The 18,336-nt window shown below is 43.5% G+C and overlaps 1 protein-coding gene across 1 annotated transcript in view; it reads left to right on the top strand.

Annotated features, from left to right (window-relative positions):
• The first annotated feature begins 711 nt into the window (after nt 1–711).
• The window catches only part of gtf3c2 (general transcription factor IIIC, polypeptide 2, beta), a 24,645-nt gene continuing 7,020 nt past the window's right edge, over nt 712–18,336 (top strand). The window contains 10 exon segments of the mRNA XM_053337448.1: nt 712–807; nt 2,837–3,533; nt 4,223–4,350; nt 5,805–6,010; nt 6,917–7,002; nt 7,922–7,999; nt 8,579–8,680; nt 11,036–11,263; nt 12,215–12,326; nt 13,039–13,185. Of these exon segments, the coding sequence (XP_053193423.1) occupies nt 783–807; nt 2,837–3,533; nt 4,223–4,350; nt 5,805–6,010; nt 6,917–7,002; nt 7,922–7,999; nt 8,579–8,680; nt 11,036–11,263; nt 12,215–12,326; nt 13,039–13,185 (1,809 nt within the window). The 5' untranslated portion in view covers nt 712–782.

The raw sequence follows: 18,336 nt of genomic DNA, 5'->3' as shown, positions 1-18,336 counted from the left end.
TACTTGTACTTTACTGTAGTACAGTTTGAGGTACTTGTACTGTAGTCCAGTTTGAGGTACTTGAACTTTACTGCAGTACAATTTAGAGATATATCTCTAAACTGTACTGCAGTAAAGTACATGTATACATGTACTTTACTGTAGTACAGTCTGTCTGAGGTACTTGTACTTTACTGTAGTACAGTCTGTCTGAGGTACTTGTACTTTACTGTAGTGCAGTTTGAGGTATTTGTACTTTACTGTAGGCCAGTTTGAGGTACTTGTACTTAACTGTAGTACAGTTTGAGGTACTTGTACTCTATTGTAGTACAGTCTGTCTGAGGTATTTGTACTTTACTGTAGTACAGTTTGAGGTACTTGTACTTTACTGTAGTACAGTCTGTCTGAGGTACTTGTACTTTACTGTAGTGCAGTTTGAGGTATTTGTACTTTACTGTAGGCCAGTTTGAGGTACTTGTACTTAACTGTAGTACAGTTTGAGGTACTTGTACCCTATTGTAGTACAGTCTGTCTGAGGTATTTGTACTTTACTGTAGTACAGTTTGAGGTACTTGTACTTTACTGTAGTATAGTTTGAGGTACTTGTACTATAACACATGTTTATTGGGCGTGTGTTAAAGTACAAGTTACATTAATGTGTAACACACATAAATGTAACACAAATGTAATGTGTGTCTTATTTTCTGTTTGTCGGAGCAGCATCGAGGCCGGGAGAGGAAACTTGGTTCCACACATGAGGAAGCATCAAACAAAGACAACCAAAGCAAAAGAAACCGGAGCCTATGGACGCCACTGACCCTGAACAAGGTTTACTGCAAATACTCTCATCTGTTACCTGTGTTTGTTTTTACCAGTGTTTCCAATGTGTGGGTGAGGTTGTCTGATGTTTAAAGACCATAAAACCAGTTACACCAAGTTACATTAGGTTACATTAGGTTACACCAGGCTACAACAGGTTACACCAAGTTACATTAGGTTACATTAGGTTACACCAGGCTACACCAGGTTACATTAGGTTACACTAGGTTACATTAGGTTACATTAGGTTACACCAGGCTACACCAGGTTACATTAGGTTACACTAGATTACACCAGGCTACACCAAGTTACATCAGGTTACACCAGGTTACACCAAGTTACATCAGATTACACCAAGTTACACCAGATTACACCAAGTTACACCAGGCTACATTAGGCTACACCAGGCTACATTAGGTTACACCAAGTTACACCATGTTATACCAGGCTACACCAGGTTACACCTAGTTACACCAAGTTACATTAGGCTACACCTAGTTACACCAAGTTACATTAAGTTACATCAGTTTACACCAAGCTACACCAGGCTACACCAGGCTATACACCAAGTTATACCAAGTTACACCAGGCTACACCAGGCTACACCAGGCTACACCAGGCTACACCAGGCTACACCAGGCTACACCAGGCTACACCAGGCTACACAAGGCTACACCAGGTTACACCATGTTATACCAGGCTACATCAGGTTACACCAGGTTACATTAGGTTACACCAGGTTACATTAGGTAACACCAGTTTACACCAGGTTACACTAAGCTACACCAGGCTACACCAGGCTATACACCAAGTTATACCAAGTTACATTAGGCTACACCAGGCTACACTAGGTTACACCAGATTACATTAGGTTACATCAGGTTACATCAGGTTACACCAGGTTACATTAAGTTACACCAGGTTACATTAAGTTACACCAGGTTACATTAAGTTACACCAGGTTACACCAAGTTACACCAGGTTACATTAGGTTACACCAGGCTACACCAAGTTACACCAGGTTACATTAGGTTACACCAGGCTACACCAAGTTACACCAGGCTACACCAGGCTACACCAGGCTACATTAGCTTACACAAGGCTACACCAGGTTACATTAGGTTACACCAGGCTACACCAAGTTACACCAGGTTACATTAGGTTACACCAGGCTACACCAGGCTACATTAGCTTACACAAGGCTACACCAGGTTACATTAGGTTACACCAGGCTACACCAAGTTACACCAGGTTACATTAGGTCACACCAGGCTACACCAAGTTACACCAGGTTACATTAGGTTACACCAGGTTACACCAAGTTACACCAGGTTACATTAGGTTACACCAGGCTACACCAAGTTACACCAGGCTACACCAGGCTACACCAGGCTACATTAGCTTACACAAGGCTACACCAGGTTACATTAGGTTACACCAGGCTACACCAAGTTACACCAGGTTACATTAGGTTACACCAGGCTACACCAGGCTACATTAGCTTACACAAGGCTACACCAGGTTACATTAGGTTACACCAGGCTACACCAAGTTACACCAGGTTACATTAGGTCACACCAGGCTACACCAAGTTACACCAGGTTACATTAGGTTACACCAGGTTACACCAAGTTACACCAGGTTACATTAGGTTACACCAGGCTACACCAAGTTACACCAGGCTACACCAGGCTACACCAGGCTACATTAGCTTACACAAGGCTACACCAGGTTACACCAAGTTACACCACGTTATACCAGGCTACACCAGGTTACATCAGGTTACACCAAGTTACACTAGGTTACACCAGGTTACATTAGGTTACACCAGTTTACACCAAGTTACACCAGGTTACACTAGGCTACACCAGACTACACCAGGCTATACACCAAGTTATACCAAGTTACACCAGGCTACACCAAGTTACACCAGGTTACACCAGGTTACACTAGGTTACACCAGGTTACACCAAGTTATATTGATTTCCCTTCATATTTCCACCTGTGTATTAATAATATATTTGTCTCTTCCTCGCAGGGCCAGAGTCGCCATCGAAGCAGCCGTGGGATTTAACACCGAGCTCCAAAGGACGCCAACGGAAGAAAAACTCCAAATATTTGGATTATGAAACCGACGACGCGGTTAACGTGCAGAATGTGCAGCCGAAGCGAGGCAGGAGGAGCTGCGGAGACGGAGACGGAGCCGCTACGGAAAAAACGACTCCGGCGAGGAACGTAAGAGCAAAGAAGGCGACGACTCCGCAGCAGCAGAAGTCTGAAGATGGAGAAGAAGAACCGACGGATAAAACTCCTCAAAAACCTGATGAGAAAATATCGGATAAGACTCCGAAAAAGACGAGGAGGGGGGCAAGGAAGACCCCGTCGAAAAGAAAGACTCCCGCTAAAAGGACTCCTGCTGGGAAAAAAGCTCCCAGCACAGGTGCGGGAGGAGCGGGAGGGGCGGAAGGAACGGGAGGGGCGGAAGGAACGGGAGGGGCGGAAGGAACGGGAGGGGCGGTAGAAACGGGAGGGGCGGAAGGAACGGGAGGGGCGGGAGAAACGGGAGGGGCGGGAGGAGCGATAGATGCAGCGCCGCAGGAGAACGGGACGCCAAAGCCAAAGAGGAAGTACGTGAGGAAGCAGAAGGTACAACAGGAAGTGGAACCGGCTCCGTGTGAGGAACCAGAGGAGCCGGTAGAACCGGGCGGCCGTCGCAGGAGAGGAGCTGCTAAAGCGTGAGTCACATGATCTCTACTGTCATCATGGCTGCAGTTAAACAATGTTTACACTTTTATCAGCTTTCTTCCTACCTTCCTTTCTCCCTCCTTACTCCTTTCCTTCCTCCCTCCCTCCTTACTCCTTTCCTTCCTCCCTCCCTCCTTACTCCTTTTCTTCCTTCCTTCCTTCCTCCCTCCTTACTCCTTTCCTTCCCCCCTTCCTCCTTACTCCTTTCCTTCCTCCCTCCTTACTCCTTTCTTTCCTTCCTTCCTTCCTCCCTCCCTTCTTACTCCTTTCCTTCCTTCCTCCCTTCCTTCTCTCCTTTCTTCCTTCCTTCCTCCCTCCTTACTCCTTTCCTTCCTCCTTCCTTCCTTCCTTCCTTCCTTTTTTCTTCCCTCCTCCCTTCCTTCCATTTTTCTTTCTTGTCTTCTTTTCTTTCCTTCCTTTTTTTCTTCCCTCCTCCCTTCCATCTTTTTAATGATCCAGCCCACATCAGATCAAAGTGGACTGTTTAATGAAGATGACTTTAACCCTTCTGTCTTAAAGTATTAAAAGTTTGACATCCTCCCTTTTTTAGGAGTCGGTCTTCACTTGTCTCACTTATTTTTAGCTTTAAGAAGCTTTGTGAATAAATCTCCAACAATAAGTATAAAAATATAAACCTCATGAAGTCATCAGTTATAAATGTTATTATTTCTTCTTTCAGGGCTTTGAAGTATCTCCACCTTTTGGCGAAGGAGGTGTTCAGTCATCCTGCCGATGAGTCGGGCTCCCAGCGAAGCGCCAACAGCGACGTCAGCGAACCGGAAACGCTTCCGGTTAAAAAGCAGAAAGGTGAAGTTTTATTTTATTCTCTCATGCTTAGATTAGATTTATTATTTAATTAGCCAGAGAATTGCTTTTATTATATTTATATTCATGTTTTAAAGGAAGGAAGGAAGAAAGGAAGGAAAGGAGTAGGGAGGAAGGGGGGAAAGGAGTAAGGATGAAGGAAGGAATGAAAGGAGGAAGGAAGGGAGTAAGGAGGGAGGAAGGAAGGAAGGAGAGAAGGAAGGAAAGGAGTAGGAAGGAAGGGAGGAAGGAAAGGAGTAGGGAGGCAAGGAAGGAAGGAAAGAAGCAAGGATGGAAGGAAGGGAGGAAAGAAGTATGGAAGGATGGAAGGAAAAATTAAAGATCTATACTTGTTACCGTAATGTATATAATAGCCTTAACTGTCTCTGTGTCTCTGGTTTATTATTACTGGTTACCGTAATGTATATAATAGCCTTAACCGTCTCTGCTTTATATTACAGGTTACCGTAATGTATATAATAGCCTTAACCATCTCTGATTTATATTACAGGTTACCGTAATGTATATAATAGCATTAACCGCCTCTGCTTTATATTACAGGTTACCGTAATGTATATAATAGTATTAACCGTCTCTTTTATATTACAGGTTACCGTAATGTATATAATAGCCTTAACCATCTCTGATTTATATTACAGGTTACCGCAATGTGTGTAATAGCCTTAACCGTCTCTGCTTTATATTACAGGTTACCGTAATGTATATAATAGTATTAACCGTCTCTGTGTCTTTGCTTTATATTACAGGTTACCGTAATGTGTGTAATAGCCTTAACCGTCTCTGCTTTATATTACAGGTTACCGTAATGTATGTAATAGCCTTAACCGTCTCTGCTTTATATTACTGGTTACCGTAATGTATATAATAGCCTTAAGCGTCTCAGTGTCTCTGCTTTATATGACAGGTTACCGTAATGTATATAATAGCCTTAACCGTCTCAGTGTCTCTGCTTTATATTACAGGTTACCGTAATGTATATAATAGCCTTAACCATCTCTGTGTCTCTGCTTTATATGACAGGTTACCGTAATGTATGTAATAGCCTTAACCGTCCGCTTTATATTACAGGTTACCGTAATGTATATAATAGCCTTAACCGTCTCTGTGTCTCTGCTTTATATTACAGGTTACCGTAATGTATATAATAGCCATAACCATCTCTGCTTTATATTACAGGTTACCGTAGTGTATATAATAGCCATAACCATCTCTGTGTCTCTGGTTTATATTACTGGTTACCGTAATGTATGTAATAGCCTTAACCGTCTCTGGTTTATATTACAGGTTACCGTAGTGTATATAATAGCCATAACCATCTCTGCTTTATATTACAGGTTACCGTAATGTATGTAATAGCCTTAACCATCTCTGTGTCTCTGGTTTATATTACTGGTTACCGTAATGTATATAATAGAGTGTCTGGTTTTATATTACAGGTGCTCGTAAAGGCCAAAAGAGGAAACGTTGTGGCTATGACAGCGACGCCGCGGAGGATGAAGACTTCGTTCCAGACGTTGACGTTGACGAAGACGAGGAAGTGGAGGAGATGGAGGACGAAGAGGCGGGCGACTCGGACCTGGACTTAGATCTGTGGACGAGTCGTAAAAGTCCGGCAGCTTCTCACGTCAACAGGAATTATTCCGTTAGTAGTTTTATCTTCATTAAAAGCTCAGTGGTGCTTTAGTGCAGGGGGGTGAAACATGAGGTCCGTGGGCCAGAACCGGCCCGCCGAGGGGTCCAAGCCGGCCTCCTTTCCTTCCTTCCATCTGTCCTTCATTGCTTCCTTTCTTCCCTTCCTTCCTTCCCCCATTTTTCTTCCTCCCTTTCTTCTTTCCTTCTTTCCTTCCTTCCTTCCTTCCTTCCTTCCTTTCTTCCTTCTTTCCTTCCTTTCTTCCTTCTTTCCTTCCTTCCTTCCTTTCTCCCTCCCTTCCATCCTTCATTCCTTCTTTTTTCCTGCCTTCCTCCCTTCCTTCCTTCCTTCCTTTCTCCCTCCCTTCCATCCTTCATTCCTTCTTTTTTCCTGCCTTCCTCCCTTCCTTCCTTCCTTCCTTCCTTCCTTCCTTCCTTCCTTCGCCCTCTTTCCTCCCTTCTTCCTTCCTTCCTTCCCTTCCTTCCTTCCTTCCTCCCTTCATTCCTCCCTTCATTACTTCTTTTCTTCCTCCCTTCCTTCCTCCCTTCCTTCCTCCCTCCCTCCCTTCCTTCCTTCCTCCCCTCCTTCCTCCCTTCATTCCTTCCCCCTCTTTCCTTCCCCCTCTTTCCTTCCTTCCTTCCTCCTTCCTTCCTCCCTTTCTTCCAGTTTTGTCTACAGTAATAATTTTAACAACCCCTCTCTCTCTTTTTATATTTAAATCTTGTGGTTTCATAACTCTGATGAACATCATGAATCATTTCTCCTTCAACAAAACTTATTAAGATTCCTGCAGAGTTAATTTTAGTTTTAACTGAAACGTAACCTGAGAGTTAAAGGTTATAAAAAAGCAGCGAAGGGAAGATAATAAAACTATTAAACTATTAAACTCATCCAACCTGGTCTCCTCTCCTCCTGCAGGCCGGCATGAACATCAGAACAGCTAACGGACTCACCGCCAACGTGATGAGGACCGTCTGGGACGCCGTCGAGACCAACAAGAAGTTGTGAGTAGCTGCAGGTTCAGGAAGTAAAATCAGACTTCCTTCCTTCCTTCCTCCCTTCCTTCCTTCCTTCCTTCCTTCCTTCCTTCCTTCCTTCCTTCCTTCCTTCCTTCCTTCCTTCTCTGGAAGCTGCAGGTTCAGGAAGTAAAATCAGACTTTAACACACGTTAAGATTATTGATGCTTAATGTTCTTCTACACCTGTAATGTTATCCTACTTTCCTTCTCTGTCCTTCATTCATTCCTTCCTCCCTTCCTTCCTTCTTTCCTTCCTTCCTTCCTTCCTTCCTTCCTTCCTTCCATTCTTCCTTCCTTCCTTCCTTCCTTCCTTCCTTCCTTCCTTCCTTCCTTCCTTCATTCTGTCCTTCCTTCCTTCCTTCCTTCCTTCCGTCCTTCCTTCCTTCCGTCCTTCCTTCCTTGCTTCTTTCCTTCCTTCCTTCCTTCCTTCCTTCCTTCCTTCCTTCCTTCCTTAATTTCTTCCTGTCTTCTCTTCCTTCCTTCCTTCCTTCCTTTCTCCCTTTCTTCCTTCATTCCTTCCTTCCTTAAGTTCTTCCTTCCTTCCTTGCATTTCTTTCTTTCTTTCTTTCTTTCTTTCTTTCTTTCTTTCTTTCTTTCTTTCTTTCCTTCCTTCCTTGCATTCTTCCTTCCTGTCTTTTTTTCTTCCTGCCTAGTCCCCCCGGGTTAACCCCCCTGAGGTTCTAGTACTGAGCTCAGTGAAGCTGAAGAGCAAAACAACTCTGTAAAAAACAAGTGTTTGGTTACGACACCGCTGGTTATATTTAGCTCTGCGTGTGTGTGTGTGTGTGTGTGTGTGTGTGTGTGTGTGTGTGTGTGTGTGTGTGTGTGTGTGTGTGTGTGTGTGTGTGTGTGTGTGTGTGTGTGTGTGTGTGTGTGTGTGTGTGTGTGTGTGTGTGTCCGTCCAGCCGGGAGGAGCACCACAGCAGCTGGGTTTTCCCAGAGTGGGTCCCTTCCACCAGCCACTGGCACCTGCTTCCTCACAGGTAGTTTTCTTTTTTTTTAACCTTTTGTTTGTTTTAGTATAACTGAGTGAATTTAGGTTTCTGATATGGAGCTTTCCCACTATACAGTTCTAGCTCTACTCTGCTCTACTCTGCTCTACTCGGCTCTAGTTGGTTTTTTTTGCGTTTCCATCAGGGATAGTAGCTGTTAGAGCTGGGTGATTAAATCAAAATCACGATTAATTGAACTTTTAACCTCGATTGCGATTAATGAACGATTATCTCCACCCTTGATGAACAATGATGTATTGCCTGCCCTAATGCATACCCTGCTTTATCGTCACATATAAAATCAGGGAGGCCAAAATGTCCCAAATGAACATCATACTGCATTGAAGAAGGCTTTAAACTAGCGATTGAGACCATAAACACATTTTGAAAACGTTTACTGAGGTTAGAAATCAAGTGAGAAGTTGGTGAATTCTCCATTGACTTGTATAGAGACGGTCGCCCCCTGGTGGCCTTTTGATAGAATGCAGCTCTAAGTTACTTCCGTGTGTGTGTGTGTGTGTGTGTGTGTGTGTGTGTGTGTGTGTGTGTGTGTGTGTGTGTTGTTTCCAGTGATGTGGAGAAGTATCTGCCTCAGGAGTTTCAGTCGGCTGCGTTCAAAGTGTCCAGAGAAGGTTTGAGTAAAGAGGAGACGCCTCTGCAAAGACTCAACAGGTGAGACTCAAACATCACAACTACACTAAAGATTTCCTTCCTTCCTTCCTTCCTTCCTTCCTTCCTTACATCTGTCTTTCTTCCATTTCTTCCATCTTTCCTTGCTGTCATGTCTTGTTTTCTTCCCTTCCTTCCTTCCTTCCTTCCTTCCTTCCTTCCTTCCTTCCTTACATCTGTCTTTCTTCCCTTTCTTCCATCTTTCCTTCCTGTCATGTCTTGTTTTCTTCCCTTCCTTCCTTCCTTCCTTCCTTCCTTCCTTCCTTCCTTCCTTCCTTCCTTCCTTCCTTCCTTCTTGTCTTTTTTCCTTCCTTACATATGTCCTTCTTCCTTCCTTCCTTCCTTACTTCCTTCTTCTCCTCTCTCCTCTTCTCTTCTCTTCTATTCCTACCTTACATCTGTCTTTCTTTCCTTTCTTCCATCTTTCCTTCCTTCCTTCCTTCCTTCCTTCCTTACATGTGTCTTTCTTCCATTTCTTCCATCTTTCCTTCCTGTCATGTCTTGTTTTCTTCCCTTCCTTCCTTCCTTCCTTCTTGTCTTTTTTCCTTCCTCACATCTGTCCTTCTTCCTTCCTTCCTTCCTTCCTTCCTTCATTCTTGTCTTCCCTTCCTTCCTTCCTTCCTTCCTTCCTTCCTTCCTTCCTTCCTTCCTTCCTTCCTTCCTTCCATCTGTCTTCCTTCATTCCTTCCTTCCTTGCATTCTTTCATCCTTCCTTCCTTCCTTCCTTCCATCCTCCCTTCCTTCCTTCCTTACATGTGTCTTTCTTCCATTTCTTCCATCTTTCCTTCTTGTCATGTCTTGTTTTCTTCCCTTCCTTCCTTGCTTCCTTCCTTCCTTCCTGTCTTCCATCTTTTCTTCCTTCCTTCCTCCCTTCCTTCCTTCCACCCTTCCTTCATTCCTTCCTTCTTGTCTTCCCTTCCTTCCTTCCTTCCTTCCTTACATGTGTCTTTCTTCCATCTTTCCTTCCTGTCATGTCTTGTTTCCTTCCTTCCTTCCTTCCTTCCTTCTTTCCTTCCTTCTTGTCTTCTCTTCCTTCCTTACATCTGTCTTTCTTCCTTCTTCCATCTTTCCTTCCTTCCTTCTCTTCCTTCTACTCGTCCTTCCTTCCTTCTTCCTTCTTGTCTTTTTTCCTTCCTTACATCTGTCCTTCTTCCTTCCTTCCTTCCTTCCTTCCTTCCTTCTTCTCCTCTCTCCTCTTCTCTTCTCTTCTCTTCCTACCTTACATCTGTCTTTCTTCCCTTTCTTCCACATTCCCTTCCTGTCTTCTTTTCCTTCCTTCTTGTCTTTTTTCCTTCCTTCCTTCCTTCCTTACATGTGTCTTTCTTCCATTTCTTCCATCTTTCCTTCCTGTCATGTCTTGTTTCCTTCCTTCCTTCCTTCCTTCCTTCTTTCCTTCCTTCTTGTCTTCTCTTCCTTCCTTACATCTGTCTTTCTTCCTTCTTCCATCTTTCCTTCCTTCCTTCTCTTCCTTCTACTCGTCCTTCCTTCCTTCCTTCCTTCTTGTCTTTTTTCCTTCCTTACATCTGTCCTTCTTCCTTCCTTCCTTCCTTCCTTCCTTCCTTCTTCTCCTCTCTCCTCTTCTCTTCTCTTCTCTTCCTACCTTACATCTGTCTTTCTTCCCTTTCTTCCACATTCCCTTCCTGTCTTCTTTTCCTTCCTTCTTGTCTTTTTTCCTTCCTTACATCTGTCCTTCTTCCTTCCTTCCTTCCTTCTTCTCCTCTCTCCTCTTCTCTTCTCTTCTATTCCTACCTTACATCTGTCTTTCTTTCCTTTCTTCCATCTTTTCTTCCTGTCTTCTTTTCCTTCCTTCCTTCCTTCTTGTCTTCTTTGCCTTCCTTCCATCTGTCTTCCTTCATTCCTTCCTTCCTTGCATTCTTTCATCCTTCCTTCCTTCCTTCCTTCCTTGCATTCTTCCTTCCATCCTTCCATCCATCTTTCCTTCCTTCCTTCCTTCCTTCCTTCCTTCCTTCCTGTCTTCTCTTCCTTCCTTCCTTCCTTCCTTCTTTCCTGTCTTCTTTTCCTTCCCTCCCTCCTTCCTGTCTTCTTTTCCTTCCCTCCCTCCTTCCTTCCTTCCTTCCGTCCTTCCTTCCATCTTTCCTTCCTTCCTTCTTTCTTGTCTTCCCTTCCTTCCTTCCTTCCTTCTTTCCCTCGTTCCCTTGTTCCCTCGTTCCTTCCTTCCCTCGTTCCTGCCTTCTTTCCTTCCTTCCTGTCTTCTCTTCCTCCCTCCCTCCCTCCTTCCTTCCTTCCTTCCTTCCTTCCTTTTTAATGAAGATGAATTTAGAGTTTAATCCAAAATATTTCTAATCAGATATAAACTTCTCATTTCTTCACCTTTTTATTTTAACCCCCCCTCCCCAGGTTTGGGTCTCTACCCGCTCACCCGGACCGCTGGGACATGTACCTGTATGCGGGCGGGCCGGTCTGGGCCTTGGAGTGGTGCCCGACCCCCGACGGAGCTCCGGCAGACCAGTACGTAGCGGTTTCCTGCCACCGAGGGATGGACGACCAGCATCACATCCACAACTCCTACAGCGGAGCGGGACTCATCCAGCTGTGGAACCTCGGCAAGCTGGAGTACAACAGCAGGTACACATGTTCTTTACATGCTTCCTTCCTTCCTTCCTTCCTTACTTCCTTACTTCCTTACTTCCTTCCTTACTTACTTACTTCCTTACTTCCTTACTTACTTACTTACTTACTTACTTACTTACTTACTTACTTACTTACTTACTTACTTACTTACTTACTTACTTACTTACTTACTTACTTACTTACTTACTTCCTTCCTTCCTTCCTTCCTTCCTTCCTTAACCCTTTACATACTTCCTGTCGTCCTCCCGGGTCAAACTGACACCGTCTGTTTCGACTGTTCCTTCTTTCCTTCCTTCTGTCTTTCTTTCCTTCCTTCCTCCCTTCCTCCTTTCCTTCCTCCCCTCTCCTTTCCTTCCTTCTTACTCCCTTCCATCCTCCCTTCCACTTTTCCTTTCTCCCTCAGTCCCTCCCTCCTACCTTCCTTCCTCCCTTCTTTCCTCGTTCTTCCTTCCTTTCTACCGTCCTCAATTCCTCTTTTCCGTTCACCCTCCCTCCCTCCTACCTTCCTTCCTTCTTCCTCCTTTCCTTCCTCCCTCCTCCCTTCCTCCTACCTACCTTCCTTCCTCCCTCCCTCCTTTCCTCCCTTCTTCCTCCGTTCCATCCTTCCTTCCTTCCTCCCTTCATTCCTCCCTTTCTTCCATTGTCCTTCCTCCTTTCCTTCCTTCCATTGGTCCTTCCTCCCTTCCTTCCCTCATTCTTCCTCCCTTTCTCCCTCACTCCCTCCTACTTTCCTTCCTCCCTTCTTTCCTCGTCCTTCCTTCCTCCCTTCCTTCCTCCCTTCCTTCCTTCCTCCCTTCCTTCCCTCCTTCCTTTCTTCCTTTAAAGATAAATATTAAATGCTTCCTCCACACAGTCACTAACAGAGAATCACCTCTCCTCCAGTTTTACCTTCATTACTCATCATTCCTCTTTTCTTTTCTTTCCTTCCTTCCTTCCTCTCTGCAGACCGGACTCTCAGCCAGCGCTGGCTTACGGTCTGGCTCAGGACAAAGGTTTCATCTGGCATCTGAAGTGGTGTCCGTCCGGAGGCTGGGAGCTGCCCAGCTGCAGCAGGAAGGTGCCAGCTTTGATCACCAGGCTTCTGTCATCATGAGTTTAGTGAAAGCAGCTTTGTTAATGAATACATGTGACTTCTTCTTCTTCTTCTTCTTCTTCTTCTTCTTCTTCTTCTTCTTCTTCTTCTTCTTCTTCTTCTTCTTCTTCTTCTTCTTCTTCTTCTTCTTCTCCTTCTTCTTCTTCTTCTACTTCTTCTTCTTCTTCTTCTTCTACTTCTACTTCTACTTCTCCTTCTTCTTCTTCTTCTTCTTCTTCTTCTTCTTCTTCTTCTACTCCTTCTACTTCTCCTTCTTCTTCTTCTACTTCTTCTTCTTCTTCTTCTACTTCTTCTTCTTCTTCTTCTTCTTCTTCTACTCCTTCTTCTTCTTCTTCTTCTTCTTCTACTCCTTCTACTTCTCCTTCTTCTTCTTCTACTTCTTCTTCTTCTTCTTCTTCTTCTTCTTCTTCTTCTTCTTCTTCTTCTTCTACTCCTTCTTCTTCTACTTCTACTTCTTCTACTTCTTCTACTTCTCCTTCTTCTTCTTCTTCTTCTTCTTCTTCTTCTTCTTCTTCTACTCCTTCTACTTCTCCTTCTTCTTCTTCTTCTTCTTCTTCTACTTCTTCTTCTTCTACTTCTACTTCTTCTTCTTCTTCTTCTTCTTCTTCTTCTTCTTCTTCTTCTTCTACTCCTTCTTCTTCTTCTTCTTCTTCTTCTTCTTCTTCTTCTTCTTCAGGCTCCCTTCCTCCCCAGATTGGGTCTTTTAGCGGTCGCCACGTCGACGTGTGTGGTGACTATTTACAGCCTTCCTCATCCTGACGCTCTGCACTCCAGCTGTCATAGCTCCAGATCTGGTAAGACTCTGAATATCTACCTTTTCTTTGTGTTCCTTCCTTCCTTCCTTCCTTCCGTCTGTCCTTCCTCCCTCCTTCTCTTTCTTTCCTCCCCCTACTTTCCTTCCTTCCTTCCTTCCTTTCCTTCCTTCCTTCCTCCCTCCCTTCATTCTTTCCTTTCCTTTCCTCCCTTCCTTCCTACCACCTTCCTTCCTCCCTGCCTCCTTTCCTTCCCTCCGTCTGTCCTTCCTCCCTCCTTCTCTTTCTTTCCTCCCCCTCCTTTCCTTCCTTCCTTCCTTTCCTTTCCTCCCTTCCTTCCTACCACCTTCCTTCCTCCCTGCCTCCTTTCCTTCCTTCCTCCCTCCCTCCTTTCCTTCTTTCCTCAGATCTAATTTAATGCTTTTTTGGGGCTTTTTATGTGAAGGTGAGACTAGAGCTGCTCGATTATAGAAAAAAATCATAATCAAGATTATTAAAGTTAATTTTCAAGGAAGGAAGGAAGTGAGGAAGGACAGGAGGAAGGACAGAAGGAAGGAAAGGAGGAAATAAGGAAGGAAGGGAGGAAGGAAAGGTGGAAGGAAGGAAATAAGGAAGGAAGGGAGGAAAGAAGGAAGGAAGGAAGGGAGGATAGAAGGAAGGAAGGAAGGAATGAGGAAGGAAAGGAGTAAGGAGGGAGGAATGAAAAGAGGAAGGAAGTATGGAAGGAGGGGAAGAACGAAGGAAATATTGAAAAAGGAAGGAAGGGAGGAAGGAAGGAAATGAGGAAGGAAGGAGGAAGGAAAGGAGGAAGGAGGGAAGGAAGGAAGGAATGAGGAAGAAAGTGAGGAGAGAAGGAAGGAAGGAATGAGGAAGGAAAGGAGTAAGGAGGGAGGAATGAGAAGAGGAAGGGAGTATGGAAGGAGGGGAAGAACGAAAGAAAAATTAACGAAAGAAGGAAGGAAGGGAGGAAGGAAGGGAGGAAGGAAGGAATGAGGAAGAAAGTGAGGAGAGAAGGAAGGAAGGAATGAGGAAGGAAAGGAGTAAGGAGGGAGGAATGAAAAGAGGAAGGAAGTATGGAAGGAGGGGAAGAACGAAAGAAAAATTAACGAAAGAAGGAAAGAAGGAACAGTCAAAAGAGAGTTTGGGGTAAGTTTGACCCGGGAGGACCACAGGAAGTTGAAAATATTTTATAGGTTCAATTTTTTTCTTGTAAAGATTTATAGAGAGAGATTTAACACTTTATATCACATCCTGGTTTGATCCAGTAGGAATAAATCAGAAGCTGCAGTTCATCGTGTGTCCAGCAGAGGGCAGCGTTGTCTTTCTAAATAATAAAGTCATTACGTTGGTTCACCTGTTTCCTGTTTCCTGTTGGAGCCGGTAGACACATCAGACTGCAGCAGTGACTCAGTGAAGCTTAGTGTAAAGAATATTAACATTAAAATCACTACTGCTGAGTTTCATATGAGCGTTTCCTCACAAACCACAACAATAAAACACTCGTGGAGTTTTTATATTTATATTTATTTTAGGAAAATGTTTGATTCTACAGAACAGTGAGGAGCCAAATATAGCAGGAGGGACAAACTCAGTTTCATTAAAGAGCCACAGATGTGGGCAGGATCATTAACAGATAGAAGGAAGGAAGGGAAGAAGGAAGGAAGGACAAATGGAAGGAAGGAAGGGAGGAGGAAGGAAAATATGAGAGGAAGGACAAATGGAAGGAAGGAAGGAAAAGATGAGAGGAAGGGCAATGGAAGGAAGGAAGGACAAATGGAAGGAAGGAAGGAAGGAAGAAAGGGAGGAAGGACAAATGGAAGGAAGAAAGGGAGGAAGGACAAATGGAAGGAAGGAAGGAAGAAAGGGAGGAAGGACAAATGGAAGGAAGGAAGAAAGGGAGGAAGGACAAATGGAAGGAAGGAAGGAAAGAAGGAAGGAAGGAAAAGATGAGAAGAAGGACAAATGGAAGGAAGGAAGGAAGGAAGGAAGGACAAAAGGGAGGGAGGAAGAAAGGGAGGAAGGACAATGGAAGGAAGGAAGGAAGGAAAGTGGGCTGGATTGGACCCCTCGGCGGGCCGGTTCTGGCCCATAGGCCTCATGTTTAACACTCTTGCTTCATGGTAACTTAATATATTTAATTTAGGTTTTGTCACATTTGGACGAAGCTTTAAATAAAATCAGTTTATAATGAAGAAGCTGAGCACACACACACACACACACACACACACACACACACACACACACACACACACACACACACACACACACACACACACTCTGATTGATTAACTGGATCATAAGTATGTGATCAATCAAAAAGGCTCCAAATCCATCAAATCAGACCTTAGAGTGTGTGTGTGTGTGTGTGTGTGTGTGTATTTAGTGCTTCAGGGTGTGTAACTACTTCATGCAGCTTTAACAATGGCAGCAGTTAAATACTCCTCTAAAAGACTAAAAACACATACACACACATATACACAAATACATACACACATGTACACACACACAGAAACACACACATACACACGTATACACACACTCACGTACACATACACTCACACACATACAGACACACACACACGCCTACACATTCACACACACACACCCCTATACACAGAGTCTGTTAGGGAGTGTGTGTGTGTGTGTATTATGGATGTGTGTGTGTGTGTGTGTGTGTGTGTGTATTATGGATGTGTGTGTGTGTGTCTGTGTGTATATATGTGTGTGTGTGTGTGTGTGTGTATATATGTGTATGTGTGTGTGTGTGTGTGTGTGTGTGTGTGTGTATTATGGATGTGTGTGTGTGTGTGTGTGTGTATTATGGATGTGTGTGTGTGTGTGTGTGTGTGTGTGTGTATTATGTGTGTGTGTGTGTGTGTGTGTGTGTGTGTGTGTGTGTATTATGGATGTGTGTGTGTGTGTGTGTGTGTATTATGGATGTGTGTGTGTGTGTGTGTGTGTGTGTGTATTATGTGTGTGTATTATGTGTGTGTGTGTATTATGGATGTAGCCGTCGGAGGTTCGTCTGGTCAGCTGATAGAAACTGTATGATCGAGATTAATGGAGAGTTTTTCTGCTACATCCATCATACACAGAGACCTGTGTGTGTGTGTGTGTGTGTGTGTGTGTGTGTGTGTGTGTTTCTGTGTGTGTGTGTGTGTGTGTGTGTGTGTGTGTGTGTTTCTGTGTGTGTGTGTTTGCCCAGCAGGCTGATCCCATTAAACTCGACACCAGTCTAAGATCAGAGCAGTCAGTCCAACACACACACACACACACACACACACACACACACACACACACACACACACACACACACACACACACACACACACACACACACACACACTCACTATCTTTACATTAAATCAGCAGAAACAAGAAACATCCCTCTTTCCTCTTTCTTTCTTTCTTTCTTTCTGCTTATATTATATTTCCTCTCTTTGAGTGGAAAAGTCTTTAAAATGCAGCAGTTTTCTTAAGTCTAGGTCCTTATAAAGTCTTATTTTTTTATATTTAAGGTCTAAAAATGTCTTAAAATATCTGTAATTATAGGAGTTAGGGCATTAAATTTAATTTGAGAATAATTATATTAGCTCAGTTTATGTTATTTATCATTATTGTCTTATTATTATGTATAAAACAACCTATCAACTTATTAATTAAAGTAAAAAAATAATCAGCACTTTGAACTATAATGAAACTAATCACCTATATAAATGACTTTCTCCTAATATAATATATAATGTATGAGTACAACAGTCACATGTGTTAATGCAGACTATTACTGAAGTTATATAGGGAGGGGCAGGGAAGGGAGGATGGAAGGATGGAGGGGAGGAAGAAGGAAGGAAAGTAGGAGGAAAGAAGGAAATGAAGGAAGGAGGTAGGAAAGACGGAAGAGAGAAGGAGAGAAGGAAGGAAAGAAGAAACAGTCAAAACAGACAGGAAGCAGCAATGGTTTTATTTTTTTCCTTTTTAAGGAGATTTTAAAAGTCATTAAATTCAGTTCTTACCACAAGAAAACAGTGACATCACTCCTTGTATTATGACATCATCACTGAACTGATGTAAGGAGTTAATGCATGGCTGTTCTCATGTTATCATTTAAATACTATATAATGTAACGGCAGGTAGAGACTCTGCTTGACTTGCTTTTACTATTAAGTCCAGTTCTGCAGTTTGGATATAAAAACCATATAAATCCTGACCTCTCTCTCTCTCTCTCTCTCTCTCTCTCTCTCTCTCTCTCTCTCTCTCTCTCTCTCTCTCTCTCTCTCTCTCTCTCTCTCTCTCTCTCTCTCTCTCTCTCTCTCTCTCATTGCTTCATGGCTGCTGATTTCCATTTTATTTTGCAGCTATGGGTCATTGAGTGGAGCGACTCCATCAGCCCCCCTACGCCCAACACACAGGTTATAGTTATTGGATAGAAAGGTTGCAGAGCGCTCACATTTAGAGATGTCTTAAAATTACACACACACACACACACACACACACACACACACACACACACACACACACACACACACACTCTCTCTGAGCTTTGTAAAGGTCAGTCTAGCTACTTTTGAAGGTAACTTCTGCAGAACTATCAGGCTAAACTTTATGATTTTTGGACTTTTACTCATTTATTTGTTTTTTTAACCTAATCTTTGCAAACTGGTGAATTTCAGCTCACATAATCTACTATAAAGTCCGTATAAAGTAAGAATAAATGTGTGTTCTGAGTTTGACATACCACAGAAAAGTGTGTTGTTAACCACCCTGCCAAATTTGAATGATTAAAAAAATCGCCAAATATATGAAATTAGGCTTCAAAGTTGTGTAAAAATCAGCCTCTGAAGCCCCGCCCCCTACCAAGTGTCACCTGTCAATCAAAGTCACCACCTCTACCAGAAACATGGACGCTACGTCTGAGAGCTTTCTGCTGCTAACTGAGCGGCTAACTCGGCTGCTAGCTTGGCGGCTAACTCAGCTGCTAGCTTGGCTGCTAACTTAGCTACTAGCTCGGCGGCTAACTCAGCTAACTGGCTAACTGTAGACTGTAGTAGTAGTAGTAGTGTGTGCTGAATGTATTTCTACCTCTACAGCAGCAGGGGCGGGTTTATGCTAATCACTAAATCCTGAACACAGAAATGTTGAAACACAGTTTGTGAAGCCTAGCTCCACAATTCAAATCTAAATGGTTGAAATGCTTTTTACACCTTTTTTAGAAATACATTTAT

Source organism: Scomber japonicus, chromosome 17 (assembly GCF_027409825.1).
Source record: "Scomber japonicus isolate fScoJap1 chromosome 17, fScoJap1.pri, whole genome shotgun sequence".
Classification (NCBI taxonomy): Eukaryota; Metazoa; Chordata; class Actinopteri; order Scombriformes; family Scombridae; genus Scomber; species Scomber japonicus.
This window is presented reverse-complemented; position numbering and strand designations above follow the sequence as displayed.